The sequence below is a fragment of the Lathamus discolor genome, chromosome 4, assembly GCF_037157495.1.
Source record: "Lathamus discolor isolate bLatDis1 chromosome 4, bLatDis1.hap1, whole genome shotgun sequence".
NCBI classification, from domain to species: domain Eukaryota; kingdom Metazoa; phylum Chordata; class Aves; order Psittaciformes; family Psittacidae; genus Lathamus; species Lathamus discolor.
Window position 1 is genome coordinate 8,916,236 of NC_088887.1, and position 13,712 is coordinate 8,929,947.

The 13,712-nt window shown below is 47.8% G+C and overlaps 2 protein-coding genes across 13 annotated transcripts in view; both read left to right on the plus strand.

The window, feature by feature from the left end:
* Nucleotides 1-104: 104 nt before the first annotated feature.
* MRPL51 (mitochondrial ribosomal protein L51) lies at nucleotides 105-839 on the plus strand. The gene is made up of 2 exons (XM_065676295.1): nucleotides 105-400; nucleotides 570-839. Exons 1-2 carry the CDS (start codon nucleotides 142-144, stop codon nucleotides 764-766), a joined length of 456 nt encoding a protein of 151 aa, XP_065532367.1. The 5' UTR covers nucleotides 105-141; the 3' UTR covers nucleotides 767-839.
* A 2,538-nt stretch (nucleotides 840-3,377) lies between these two features.
* VAMP1 (vesicle associated membrane protein 1) overlaps nucleotides 3,378-13,712 on the plus strand; it is a 28,592-nt gene continuing 18,257 nt past the window's right edge. For 3 of the 12 annotated variants that reach the window (XM_065676303.1, XM_065676314.1, XM_065676302.1), the window contains exons 1-4: nucleotides 3,378-3,462; nucleotides 3,817-3,946; nucleotides 4,738-4,896; nucleotides 5,142-5,193. In XM_065676303.1, coding sequence (XP_065532375.1) covers nucleotides 3,461-3,462; nucleotides 3,817-3,946; nucleotides 4,738-4,896; nucleotides 5,142-5,193 — 343 coding nt within the window. In that variant the 5' untranslated portion in view covers nucleotides 3,378-3,460. Of the gene's footprint in view, nucleotides 3,463-3,816; nucleotides 3,947-4,737; nucleotides 4,897-5,141; nucleotides 5,194-5,383; nucleotides 5,454-6,149; nucleotides 7,819-12,942; nucleotides 13,704-13,712 lie in introns of those variants that run through there. The other 9 variants (XM_065676312.1, XM_065676308.1, XM_065676310.1 and 6 more) reach the window with 9 other exon arrangements.

Sequence of the window (13,712 nt, forward strand, 5' to 3'; positions counted from 1 at the left end):
TTCCCCGGCCTATCAGGGCTCAGCAGGACCAGCGCCTCGTCCAATCAGCGGCTTCCCCGCCCCCTTCGACCGTTAGCGTGACGCCAGTCCCTGTCTTTCCGCTTCCCCTTCCGGCCGCTCCTCCGCCCGCGGGTCACCGCGATGGCGGCGCTGGTGCGGGCGGCCGGGCGGGCCCTGCTGGGCTGCGCCGCGCCCCTGCTCCGCGCCGGGCGGAGCATTAGCAGCGGCAGCGCCGCGCTGTGCGGGCCAGTGCGGCCCGGCCTCCCCGTGCCGCTGTCCTCGCCCCTGGCAGGGCTCACCCGGCCTATCCGCATCAGGGAGCCCCAGAAGCGCAAGCAGGTGGATCGGTGGACGGAGAAACGAGCCTTGTTCGGGGTCTACGACAACGTGGGGATCCTGGGTAAGACACCCCGCCTTGCGCTGTGGCCTGAGGGCAGGGAGGCTGGACCCACCTGCGGGCGAGCGGCTCTTCCGGCAACGAGCAGGCAGCGAGGGCTGGAGCCGGCTGCCCTTGGAACAGCCCGGCCCGGCTTCATCCTCTCTGCTCTGCCCTGCCCTCCCGTTTTCAGGTGGCTTCCAGCTGCACCCGAAGAAACTCATCGTGGGGCCCACGTGGCTGCGAGGCTGGCGGGGGAACGAGTTCCAGAGGTGCATTCGTAAGAAGAAGATGGTGGGAGATCGGATGTTTACGGAGGACTACCACAAACTCAACAAGAGGATCCGATACTTGTACAAGCGTTTCAATCGCACTGGGAAGCACCGTTAGGACTGACTGTGGGTTTGATACATGCAGCATGGTTTTGTGCTGCCGTGGTCAGAATAAAAACAGCTTTCACACAGTTGGGTTCCCAGGGCTTTCTGCAACCTTTATATTTCTGGCCTGGTCCTAAGGTCCTGCTTCTGCTCCAGGCCTGAGCTCCTCTGTGCAAGTTCTGGCCCCTCAATCGTTTCCCTACATAATCCTCACAAATACCTATTCCAGCCTGCATCCCTGAACTTGACTTGAGAGTCCTCTAGTTCTTGGCCATGCTTCTTGCACGCTTTCAGTCTCTGAGCTTCAGGGTCTGATGTCCTACTTGACAATTTCGGTATGCTCCAGCTTAGATATTTTTCCTCATAACCGAATTTTCAAGTTAGTGCCAAGAGTGTCTGCTAATGTTTTCCTGCTTGCCCCTTCCCTTTCCATTTATGTGTAATTAAGTGTCAATGATCCAAATATTAGTTGAAATGCACCAAAACCTGTCTTAAGAACAGGTTTGTCTTTCACACTGATGATGCCTTAACCCCATGCTAATAATGCTTACTGACCAAGTGGCCTTTTGTTTCTAATCTAGTTAGGATTTGCAAAAGAAACTCGGGCACTTAACTGCTTTAAAAACCTCTAGCTTCTAGTTTTCTGTAACTGTTATTGGTTCCCTTAGAAGAGAAGTTATGGTGAGTCAAAGCTGGCATCCTGCTAGTCCAGCATCACAAAGACTGTTACACGCTTCAGAAACATCAGAACGATGAGTGGGTGTTTGCCTCTCTTCTCCCATAGTAGTTAATTTGGCTGCTAGCTAATTGTGGAGTTTACCTGATGAGATGTATCTTGTTATTGAGCGATGCTACTCGGTCTTCCAAAGCGCTTGGTTGGAAGAGGCAGGGAATGAAAGGAATTTTCTTTTAAGTTTTAATCCTTAGGGTGGTTGTAGCAAAAGTCTCTGTTGAAGCACCTGAAGTCCATGTTCTCAGGAGCAGGGTGGCAGACCCGTGGATTCAGGAAATGCATGTGTGTCCAAGCAGAGACTGAGCGAGCACCTGAAGAGAGCACCTGGGGGTTATCACAAAACCTTGGGTGTAGCAAATCTTTGCCTGAAAGTATGTCAGAAACTGGGAAAGTGTCTGAGAAAGGTACCTGGTATCCTTTGTCACCTCTTGGTCCTTAAGCACCAACTTGGCAAGGGCTCTGTGGGCCAGTAGATCCATATAGCTCTATCTTGTTATTAGCAATGGTTATTGGAACCATTCTCAGACTGCGGCAGGAAGGTCGCCAAGCTACAGAAGTTTCTTCCGTGACTTGTCTCTTGGCAGCTTGTCTGAAGGCACAGCTTAAAAACCTGCAGTTCTGCTGAGGCTAGTGCTAGGCTGCTCCTTAACCCTCGACAGTCATACCTGCAAACCATCTGCTCTTGTCTCAACGCTGTATTAAGTCTTTGCCTTCCTTGAAGCCATGGTCTTTTGGTTCCCAGGCTATAATTTGTAACATAGTCATTTGTATCTACTGATCTATTAGATCTGATGTAAAAAAAAAAAACCCAGGTTTTATTAATGGTCTGTATCACCTTATGGACTACCTGAAAGGAGCAAGGAGGTGGCTGGTCTCTTCTCCCAAGTAATAAGTGATAGGACAAGAGGAAATGGCCTCAAGCTGTGCCAAGGGGGGTTTAGATGGAGATTAGGGACAATTCCTTCCCCAAAGGGTACTCAGGCATTGGAACAGGCTGCCCAGGGTATGATGGAGTCACCATGCCTGGAAGTGTTCACACACTGTGTAGATGAGGCCCTCAGTGCCGTGGGTTAGTGGCAGCCTTGGCAGTGCTGGGGAATGGTTGGACTGGATGGTCTTAAAGGTCTTTTCCAACCTGGTTGATTCTATGAAGTGAAAAGGCAGCTCAGCGTAGGTGCAAACCTCTACCTGTCACCCTACTCACCACACCAAGTGCTGCATGGAGACTTCTTGTGCCAGTACTCTCCTACCTCCTTTTCTGTCCTGAACAGAAGCATCCAGCATCCTTCTGATCCAGCAGGCTTCTCAACATCTTTATAGGGGAACACCTAACTGTCCTTGGGGCTGCTGCTGGAGCCTGGCGACCCCAGCGGGCAGCGGAGTCTCTAAGACACCTACTCTGGGGACTTGTTGGGTCTTCCTCTTACAGGCTTCCCCAGCTCTATGGCAGGAGGAGGCTAGTGGCTTAAACAGAGCCAACTACACCTGTAACGGCACGGGCTCGAAGGGGAAACCGGACGGGGCAGATGACCACGCTCAGGCCCTGCGTCACCCAAACGGATGCCGTCCCTCAAAGCGGCCGGGACCACTGGCCATAAGGGACACGCCGCGCACCCCAACTCCGCTACTCACCGGCGGGGCAGCCGCGCGTGGGGGCGGGCTCTGCTCCCATTGGGTGGCCCGAGGCTCAGTCACAGCTGCTCCTCCTCTCGAACGCCCGGAGCGAGGGGCTCGACCAATCACCGTCTTCTCAGGGCACCTTGCTCTGCCAGGGTCGCGGAGCGCTGATTGGCTGCGGCGGAACCCAAAGGCGGTGTTGATTTGCTGCTTGCTGCGACTCCTTCTCGTTGCCACTTCTGATTGGCTGCTTGCTCTTAGGGGGTGGGGCCTCGTCTTCTATAAGTGTTTTCCCGGTGGGGAGCGCCGGTGCGGAGCTGGTTGCGGGGTGCTCGGGGGTCCTGGTCCGGTTTGGAGATGTGAGTGGCTGGCGGCGGGCGGGGAGCAGGGGAGAGGTGCGGGCGGGGGATAATGACGGGCGGGCCGGCCGCTGGGTGCAGAGCTCCTGGCCTGGCCACCGCCGGCGGTGGAGCCCAGTGGCGCATTGCAGCAGCTGCCGCCTCCACCTCCTTCCACCGGGCTCCCGCTCCCCTGGCCCTCCCCTTGCTCTGGGCTCTCCCCTGCTCCCGGTTCGGGGGGATCCAGGCGGGTTGTGGACCCCTGGGGCTGCTCCTGTTGCCTGGGGCAGTGGGGTTCGGATGGGTTTGGGGGGTAGGGTGCTCTCTCGTAAGCGTCTCATTAGGTTTTCTCTTTGCCTATGTGTGTTCCCCTAGGTCTGACCCAACCCAGCAACCCGCTCCCGGGGCCCCCGAAGGGGGAGCTCCTGGTGGGGCCCCCGCTGGGGCACCCCCCAATCAGAGCAGTAACCGTCGACTGCAGCAGACACAGGCCCAGGTGAAGGAGGTCAGTAGCTCTGCCAGCCGTGTGCTGGCTTCCTATAGACTGCCTGGACTCTGCTACTGCTCTGCAGCAGCGATGCTCTTGACAGGCACCTGCTGCTGAGGGTGATGGCTAGTCTTGTTGTGCTAGTGCCAGAAACGCAGTAAGAATCATATCATGGTGGCAGACTTATAAAGAGACTGGAGGAGAGACTGCTTTATGTTTAAAACCAGCTTTATCCCAGCTATGACTTCTAAGGAGCAGACCTGTTAGATTTTTTTCTGGTATCTCCTATAGTGCGTCCAGAAGAGGTTTCGATCCCTGCCCTTTTGTTTCAAGCAAGCAGTCTGTGTGCAGTCTCAATGTGTGATGTGCGGGAAGCCTTGCCTGACTTTCCAGGGTCGGTGTCTGTAGCGTGGCTGCTGGCCTGTAGTAACGCCTTTATGCCTCACTGGGGCAGCCACATGTAGCTGTAAATCATTGCAATAACGAGAGAGTAAGCATACCATTATTCTCATGAGGGGGGTGGCTTAGGCTTGCTGCATTTGAGAGCTTTAAAAACAGGTGAGAATGCAGGGCTGAAGACCTCGTTTAAGTGTACTTGAACTGATACTTTAACGTGGGGGTGTGGAGGGAGGCCAGCAGTTTTTCCCTCCTTCAGAGTAGACAGTGGCTTGAAAGCCATGTTTTATCCTGGCTTTTTTTCCGCTGTTTAGGGCTTTTGCTTATTAACATCGCCGTGTTAGATTCCTGGCTCTTACTGTTTTCGACTCTCTTTACCAGTGCAACTGCTGCTACTGTTCTTCCTTCTGCAGGTTGTTGATATAATGTGTGTAAATGTAGACAAGGTGCTGGAACGAGATGAGAAACTGTCAGAGCTAGATGACCGGGCAGATGCACTTCAGGCTGGTGCCTCACAATTTGAAAGTAGTGCAGCAAAACTCAAAAGGAAGTACTGGTGGAAGAACTGCAAGGTGAGTTTTCTGTTGCCATGATCTCCTTCATCAGAAGAACATTGGGCTAGTCTTCTCCAGAACTTTGAAAGGATAGTTGGGGTGTAATAATGATTTCAAATGGTTAGGATTTTTTCAGTGTGGAAAGACTTTGAGGTCTTGGCTGTCCTGCCTTCAAGGTCTGGTTTATGTTCCCTGGCTGTCTGAGAAGATGTGAACTTGTCAGTCTGGTCTGAGTATTACTCTTTAACAATCTCTCTCCCCAGATGATGATCATGATGGGAGTGATTGGTGCCATTGTGGTGGTGGTGATTGCAAGTAAGTACTGAAAAGCTCAGGATCAAAAGTGAAGAAGCACCAACTCTACAGTACCTTATACTCTTTCTTTTAGATTTGAGATCTGGAGGGTCTTGGTTGCATAAGTATTAACTTCAGTCCTTGGGGAAGGGAGGTGGTGGTGCTAGAAGAACTCCTGCACTTACACTAGAAACTGTATACTTTTACATAGTAACAGAAGGACCTGGGGGTGGCCATCATTGTAGAAGTGGGAAATTCTGTCTGCCAGGTCAGGTGAACCTGTAAGTATGAGGGGTTTTTACCCTGGAGTTGGGTGGGTTGGCAAGTTCCTTCCCTGGTGGGGAATTTGGAGGCCTTCGAGCGACCGTTGGTGTAACTTGCCCTCTTGTTCTTTCCTTTTTCTTTCCGTATTGCTTTGTCTCCAGTCTACTTTTTTACTTGAATGCATCTCCTTCAGTCTGCAACCTACTGTCCTGTCACCTTGCCTGTCTCTTCTTATCCCTGAACCTTTCCTTCCCTTCCACCTAGCTTCTTCATTGATTTCTTTATTGGTTTTAATTAGTCTTCTCTGTATGACTCTGAAGCACTCTACTGAACATGGTTAGCCTTAAACAGCTGCTGCAGCTTTAGAGTTTAGAGGAAAGAGAAGTAGAGGAGGAGCAGGTCTCCTGCTCTTCTGTAGGGAATTTCTTTGGTTTATTTTTGGCTGTTTGTCAACTAGTGCCTGTGTGGACTCTAGCAAAATAAGAATGCCTTAATGCAGTGCCTTTAGGGATGAAGGACTTCAGCATGTGAGATTCTTTAGTGTTCTGCCTAAAAAGAGTGGCAGCATGACTTAAGCTTTTCATCAAGCTTCTGAAATAAAGGCTAGTTTGCATTGGCCAGTACTGAGCCATCTGACCAGGCTCTACAGTGATCTAGATTTCTCTAGTCATGGAGAGATGAGCTTGAGAGATTCTGTCTGTCCTTATTTTCAGATGACTTGCTGTCTGAATGTGGCCATTTCAGTTATGATAAAGGAGAGCCTACATCATTACCTCAGTGAAGTGCAACAGACTGCACACAGTCAAGTAAGGAGAGGTTTTTTTACTATCTAAAAGGCATGTGTGGGAGTAAAATCTCCTGCCAGAAGGAACAAAATAACAGTGGTAAGGAGTCTAGTGCAGGGTGGTAAATATGCCTTTCATCTATGCAGACACAAGCCAGGATGCTGTGGCTTTCTACTAGCTTGTAGCTTTCTGGGAGACTTTGGGGTAGTGGCAGAATGGGAATGGGTATTCTGCTTTTGTTACTGGTTGAATGTCAAAGGAAATCCACTCTGCAGCAGATGGGGCTGAAGGAGCCTGGAGGTATTCCAGATGAGGCTGAATGAGCCACACAGCATTCTGATTAAGAATACCTGTTCCGTTTCTCCTACCACAAAGCCCTAACTTCCAGCAGGAGTTAGAAAATCCTTGGAATGTTTAGCTAGGGATTTGGAGGGAAATGCTGCTCTGGGCATAGCTATTGCAAAGTGACAACAGACGTCCCATTTTGTCGGCTTAGATCTCTATAGAGATCTTGCCTATCAAACTGAAATCCTCCTACTTCCTATGGGCTCTCTTGAATTTACATCCAGGGTGGTCTCTGCTGGAAATAAACTTGCAGCATGGAATGCTGTGGCTTTCTGTAAGCAAGCCCCTTGTTCTCCTCCATCACAATTAACAAGAGCTGTGAGTTGCTTGAATGTGCCCTGTTCCTCAGTTTCTGCAGAGTCTTCTGAGGAATGTGCTTCTCTTCTTTACAAGCTGAGCTGCAGCTTATAATTTAGACTGTAAAGAGGGCACCCCTTTAATTTAGGAAGCTCTGCCTTGGGTGTGCCTAGGTTTAAGGGAATGTGAGAAGACAGGAGAGAGTATCAATGGAGTTCCCAGATAGGAGTGAAGTGCAGGAGATGGGAGGAGCAGATGCTTTTTGTTTCATTGAGCGTGGGAGGGAGGCCACTTTCCTCCTCACAGGGCATCTGGGAAGGGGCGAGGTTTCTCATGCTCGCTTCCATGCCCCGGCGTTTCATTTGCATCAAGTTCATCTCCCTGCAATTCCATCCCTCTCCACCTTGAGTGAGGGCAGAGATGAAGATGTGGAGTGAAGCAGCCCTTGTCCCCCGAGCACTTCCCTAATTCCCTGTGGAACTGAGATGTGATGGATGGTCAGAAGTGCGTCTACTGAAGAGGAGCCAGGGCCTGCTTGCACTGCTTACTGCTGTCATTTTAGGGGGTGGGCATACAAGCTTGAGGACCCCAGACCAGAAATTTTCTTGAACTCTTCTAAACAAGCCTTTGGTGCCCCATTCCTCCTGTTCCTCTGGGGGGGGGGGGGGCTGAGGTGCCCATAGGCTGTCTCTTCCATTTCTTTCTCTTAGATGTTGTATGTTGCCTTTTCTGCTCCCTTTCGTTTCCTTTGTGTCTTTGTGCATGGGGGGAAAAAGATCACCAAGGCCCTCTGAGTAAAAACAAGGGACTCTGCTGTCCATAGCATTACAGCCACTCATGCACGTGCAGTTTTATTTCCTTCCTCTAGAAACACAACTGTAATTTCCTCTGGCATGTTCTAGTTATCAGCTCATGTACTTTAAATGGTCTCTAAGAAACACAATTCACCACCTTATTGAGTCTGCCTGGTCTGTCATTGGGTGGAAGGGGTTGGGATGCCAGACTGGTTTTGGGACAGTTTATTTTGTCTGTCACTTCTACACATACACCTGAACTTCTGTCCCTCAAAGCAGTGGCTGGTTTTCCATTGCAGTGATGGTAGCTGCACTTGTACTGGAACCTTGTACTGGACTGACTCTATGTTAAGTCTGTAACAAGATGTATGAACCAGCAGCTCTGCAGGAAGAGGTTGCCCAAGCCAACTCTGCTTCAAGCTGCCAAATGTCCAGCCAACGTGTGATGCTTTGGGAGGTAGTTCCCTGAATGGGAGGGTGTGTTACTGGTAGCTCTAGTTCCGCAGTGTATGTTGCCTTTGGGTTTCGATGAGCTATTGTCAGATCCTTAAATGCAGAAAACAGTTGTATGTTGATGTTGGGGTAAAATATCATCTAGTTCCAAGACTTCAAAGAGTAGGATGCTGTTTACAGCATATCTTGGAACATGGCTGGACTAGAGGTAAGTGCCTTGTTTTGCTTCACTGTACACTTGAAACTCATTAAAAGGAAATGCCCATTGAAAATGCACTTTGTCCTATGCAGGCTTATTTTAAAATGAAGTATTTATGCTCTTATCTGCCCCTGTGGCTTGTGCTCTCCTTATGATCAATAATTTTCTGGTCTTAAACATCACTAAATTATACCAGAAAATGTATGGCCAATTTGAACCATAATATGGTGAATTTGGAGCAGTGCCGATAGGCTATTTCTTTCAAAGACAAAAGCCTTGCTGGGAAAGGAGGGTGTCTGGACTGGCTCTTAGATCAAAGCACCAGGTACAGCCTAAACTACATCACAGGTACAGCCTGCACAACCTGAATGAACTAGTCATGCTACAATTCCTGCCAAGTTGTGTGTTGTCTTCCTGTTAGTTCTCAGCCTTGTTCATGTAAGGAGATAGGAGAAGTTCTTCAGTGGAACAGATGTGTGTCCAGACTGACTTCAATGTCTCTGAGTCCCTAGCCAAACTAATGGACTTGAGTGCTTGCTTGCTAAAGCTGGCTAGCTGATGTGGAGCACAAAGCTGGGGCTGAACATGCTGTGGAAAGTTGCCTCAGGGCCGTGCCCAACTCAAGAGTCATGTTGTGTGTGTTTGCAAAGAGGTGTATGTCTAACCATAAATCCTCATGTGGGCATTTAAAATGCCATGGTCTGCTGGGAGCTCACCTCCCGAGGTGCCATCCTTTAAAGCATCAACACTGCTGCTATTCCTGCAGTCTTACCCTGAACAAAGCATGACTGTAAAGGTCCACTAAAAGCAAGGCCAAAGCTTTGGTGGAGTAATTCTTTATGTGTCTAATTAGAAAATCAAGCTCTGTCTTCAAACATACAGCTCCTGTTTCAGCACCTTCAGATTCAGGGGGGCAAATGTCTCAGCTATGCTGCTCCTAAAATGTCTTAAACCTTCATGTTTTCTAGATGCCCTAGGTCTTGTTCTGGCCTTTCCTGAGGTTCTGATGCACTGGTCAAAGTAGGCTGCATTCCTTCATCAGTGGGGGAGGTTTTTTCTCATGTCCACTGTAAAGTAACTCAATGGTGGGAAAGACTAAAGACTTCAGATTAGAAATGCAGCAACACTTGTTTAATGGACCTGGCTTCCTTGTGAAGTGACAGAGGTCCCCGCTCTGGTGTAGCCACTGGGGTTAAAAGTCTTAACTTAGAGAAGCAATAATGAGGAAGTACAGAGGTTTTATCTTTTGTTCTGATCTCTAAGTAAATAATTACTCTGAGAGATATAACAGATAAGGATATAGGTTTTACAAAAATAGGCAACTCAGCCGTGTGTGCTGGATACATTTCAGCCCAGTGTTTCTCCTTGGTATCCTACAGTGCTTCCTCTTAGAAGCAGTTGGGTTCCTCCACAAAACTTCCCCTGTTTACGGGCCAAAATAAAGTTGCATTTCAGCCTCCATGCTCCTGATAATCTTCTGACTTGTTTTGCCAGAGCCTGAGCCTTTCAGAACGTGCTCATTTGTTCCTTGGGTTTCCATTGTGAACAGCCCAATAACATCCTTTCCTTTGTTGCACAGACCCATTAAATGGTTCTTGCTGAGGCTAGAAGGACCTTTTAATGTTCTCTCCTGCCAGGCTTTTCCAAAAGTCCTTGTACTCTTTTTAAGTAACTGTACTCTTTTGCCATAATCTCCAGTTACTAAGCTTTTTATAGTTCACTGCCTTTAAGCATGTAATCAGAAGCTGAAGGCTCTTTCTTCTCTCATGTTTACAAGACCCCTTTAAATATTGCACATTGGTAAGTATAAAGAACTGCAAGACTGAACATAGCCATTCCGCTTGTATGTTCCTGAACTCTGTACTTCCCCTGTCCTTTCACCAACAGCACTGCTACCCTCTTCATTTCTTAATGTAGCACATCTCCACCCCTTGGATTTTCTTGAACCTGTCCCAAAGGCCTGGTAACCCTTTACTCAAATTCCTTCTGGGACTGGCCTCAGTCTGTGCAGACAAACCTCGCACTTATCTGTACAGCTTATCTAAGCACTCCAGCAAGCAGAGTTTGCTTGTTAGTTCTTCTAAATGTATTGCTTATAGAATCATAGATTTGTTAGGGTTCGAAAGGGCCTTACAATCATCTAGTTCAAAGCCCCCTTTGATGGGCAGGGACACCTTCCACTAGACCATGTCATGCAAGGCCCTGTCCAACCTGGCCTTGAACACTGCCAGGGATGGAGCATTCACCACTTCTTCGGGCAACTCATTCCCATGCCTCACTACCCTCATAGTGAAGAACTTCTGCCTTGTATCTAACCTGAACTTCCCCTGTTTCAGTTTAAACCCATTACCCCTTGTTCTATCACTACAGTCTCTGATGAAGAATCCTTTTCTGGCATCCTTGTAGGCCCCCTTCAGCTACTGGAAGCTGCTCCGAGCTCTTCATACAGGAGGTGCTCCATGTATTTCTTGTATTACCTTAATTCTTATAGGAAAAAAAAATATAGTTTGGGTATCTGTCAAACTGTGACTGTCACACTGTGAAGGACCATAGCAGGAGATGCCTGCCCATCCTTGCATTCCCTGCCTTCTCAACCATCCTGTGCTTAGTTTCCCTTAGTTTTCCCCCTTCCTGGAAGTGCTGACCCATTCTTTCCTTTCTTCCAGTACTTTCAATTCCCCCAGTCTCCCTATACTTTAGATTTCCTCAGAGTTTCTCAGATGCTCCAAATCCATCTGAATTGGAGCCCTCAAACTTCAGTGTCCCTAGATTTCCCAGACTGATTCCCTTTTTTCTGCTATCACATGACTTCCAAATGCTCTTAACCCTTAATCAGCTTGCAAATATCTGCCACCACTGCAGTCCCACAGACACTGGGGCCTTTTATACCCTGTCTCTGTGGGTTCTTCCACATCTTTGCCAAGCTCCCTTCTCCTTCCTTGTATTTCAACACTACCAAATGCTTCCACAAATCCTCCTTATTGTGTTTAAGCTCCTAAACACTCATCCCTCTTCTTCTGTGGTTTCCCCATCATATAAACCTTCCTTTTTCTCCTCATCATTCTTTCTCTTAAGATTGTGGAGCTACACACTTCTGTGCTGCTTACTCCTGCAGAACAAACCACCCTAATATTCCAACTTATCCACAAAATCAGTTTTCTCCTGCACTTCCCCCTTCAAGCATTTGTATCCTTACTTCTCTGCCTTCCCCCAGTATGACAGATCCTCTCCGTCCAAAAAGATGCAACTTGCTTTTCTTCAGTGTCCTACAGCCTACAGTTACTCCTTGCATGTTTTCCATGTCCTCCAGATAACTGTGCTATGCCTCTAACATACCTACAACTCCTAAGCGTTTACATCACTCAACTTAATCCTCTTGTAAAAATTCAGCCCACCTCAGATCATTAGTTTGTATTTTTGCTGAGTTACAGATCCCTCTAAACACCTACTTTTCCCCCTTTTCCTCTAATATTTGACATTCTCAATGGAAAAACTCCGTTTTCTGCACTCTCATGTTGGCACTGCTGGACTTTCCTGTTTTCAGCCAGACCAAGCTCACTACACATCTGTTGAGCTGATTAATTTGTGGTCTTGTCAACCTACATAAATGCAGGGATCCTCTGGGGAGGACCACCTGCTTTCTCACAGGATGGCAATTTTTGCACTGATCCTCAGGACAGGGAGAGCTAATCTATTTACCAACTTGTCTTACATCTTGTTTGTACAGGCTGGATTTACAGCTACCCAGAATGGGGCCGTTACTTTGAGTTCATCAGTCAAAGCTCCTCTTTTGCATTTTGACACATTTACAAAAGAGAGAGAGAACATGGTGCAAGCTTCCCCTAGGGAATGCATCACCTTCTTCTACAGCTGTATTTCTGGATGCTGTTGAAGAGAACATAATCTGTCAAGTAGTTATGCCTCTGATTAATCTTCCTTTATAATTACCCACTTGACTAGGTGTAATGCAGTGGGTCATATCAATTTTATGGTTATCACAAGCTACTGTGTGATGTGAAGAATCATATCTTGCTCTTTGGATATTGAGGAAAGCTCATGCTCACTACGTGAATCATCATACATTTATGGTATGCAAAGACCATTTGAGAGGTTCCACCTGTTCTTTCTCCTATCCTGAGTTGGAGGTGGTTTTGTGAAGCAGCTTTGTGCTCAGTGTCAGGTTTTGGTTCATTCATGTGCTAGAAACTACCTAAGGTGGCAGTCTGTAGTACTTGGATTCAGGACCAGGCTCTGGGTGCAACATCTGAACTCCTCTGTCTTATTTTAATTGTGACCAAAGTTGGTTTTGCTTTAGCCACTAACCCCGACTTTTAACTCTGCTCCTTGGGCAGTGTTTTTACAGAACATGAAAGTCCCTTTGTTAAGTCAAGTTGGAGATTTCATTCTTTCATTACCCACTCTCTTCTACGTCCCTTAAAATCACCCATAAACACAGAAAGTGGATTTTTTATCAAGTTTTTACAAGTCCTGACTTTTTTCCAGTGGTGGCCTCCCATGGGAATACGTGTTCCCATAACTCTAAGTGCCCGTGGCTGCAGGGCTTTCCCTCCTGCTCGGGCTGCCCTCCTTGCTGAATGACACCCCCTGACTCACTCGCTTCTGTTCCCAGCAGAGACATCATATTCACCTTCCAACAAGGGTCATCAGCTGAGCACTGGGGTAAAGTTTGAAAACCCATAAATGTTTCTGTAATAAAGAACATGGTGTGAGGAGGAAGAAAATCACTCTCTTCTGGGAAGTGAAAAGTGCCTTTAGCTAATCAAGCAAAAGCAGTCCAAGTATGTGTTTAGCATCTTAAAGGGAAGAATTAGGCAACAGTTTATGAACTGCAGTAAAATCCTCCATCTTCCCAAGGGCAGTGTGTCTACCTTAATTTTTAAAATACCTGAAGTTTTGAATTTAAAACCAAGTTAATCATAAGAAAAAGAGGCTGTTTGCAATGTGATTGGGTCCCTGGTACCACAGGTCTTTGCCTAAACTATACACTTGGATTCTGGTATTTGTGTTTGAGTCCAGTCAAGTGAATAATCCTGTTTGTTAAGGACATCACCCTTGCTCTCTTGAGACCCCACAAAGTGCTGTGTAAACACCACTGCAGTAAAAGACTGAGTATTTGTAAAAAATACTATTGCAAGCTCACTGCAAGAGATGTGTGCTCTTATGTGAAGATCCCCAAATTAGTTCCTGAGCCTTATCTTTGTCCGAGCCTTGGTTGCCTATGTGGTCTGTTCCAATAGGCTAAAGCTTGCTCAGGAAGGATTTTAGATGAAAGCATGCAGCTCTTCTCCTGTGTGTTACAGTCCTCAGCGAACCCTCTGTGTGTGTACCAGGGAAGGGATGAGTGGAGCAGAGCAGGCACTGTATGACCTGGATGATCCTCTT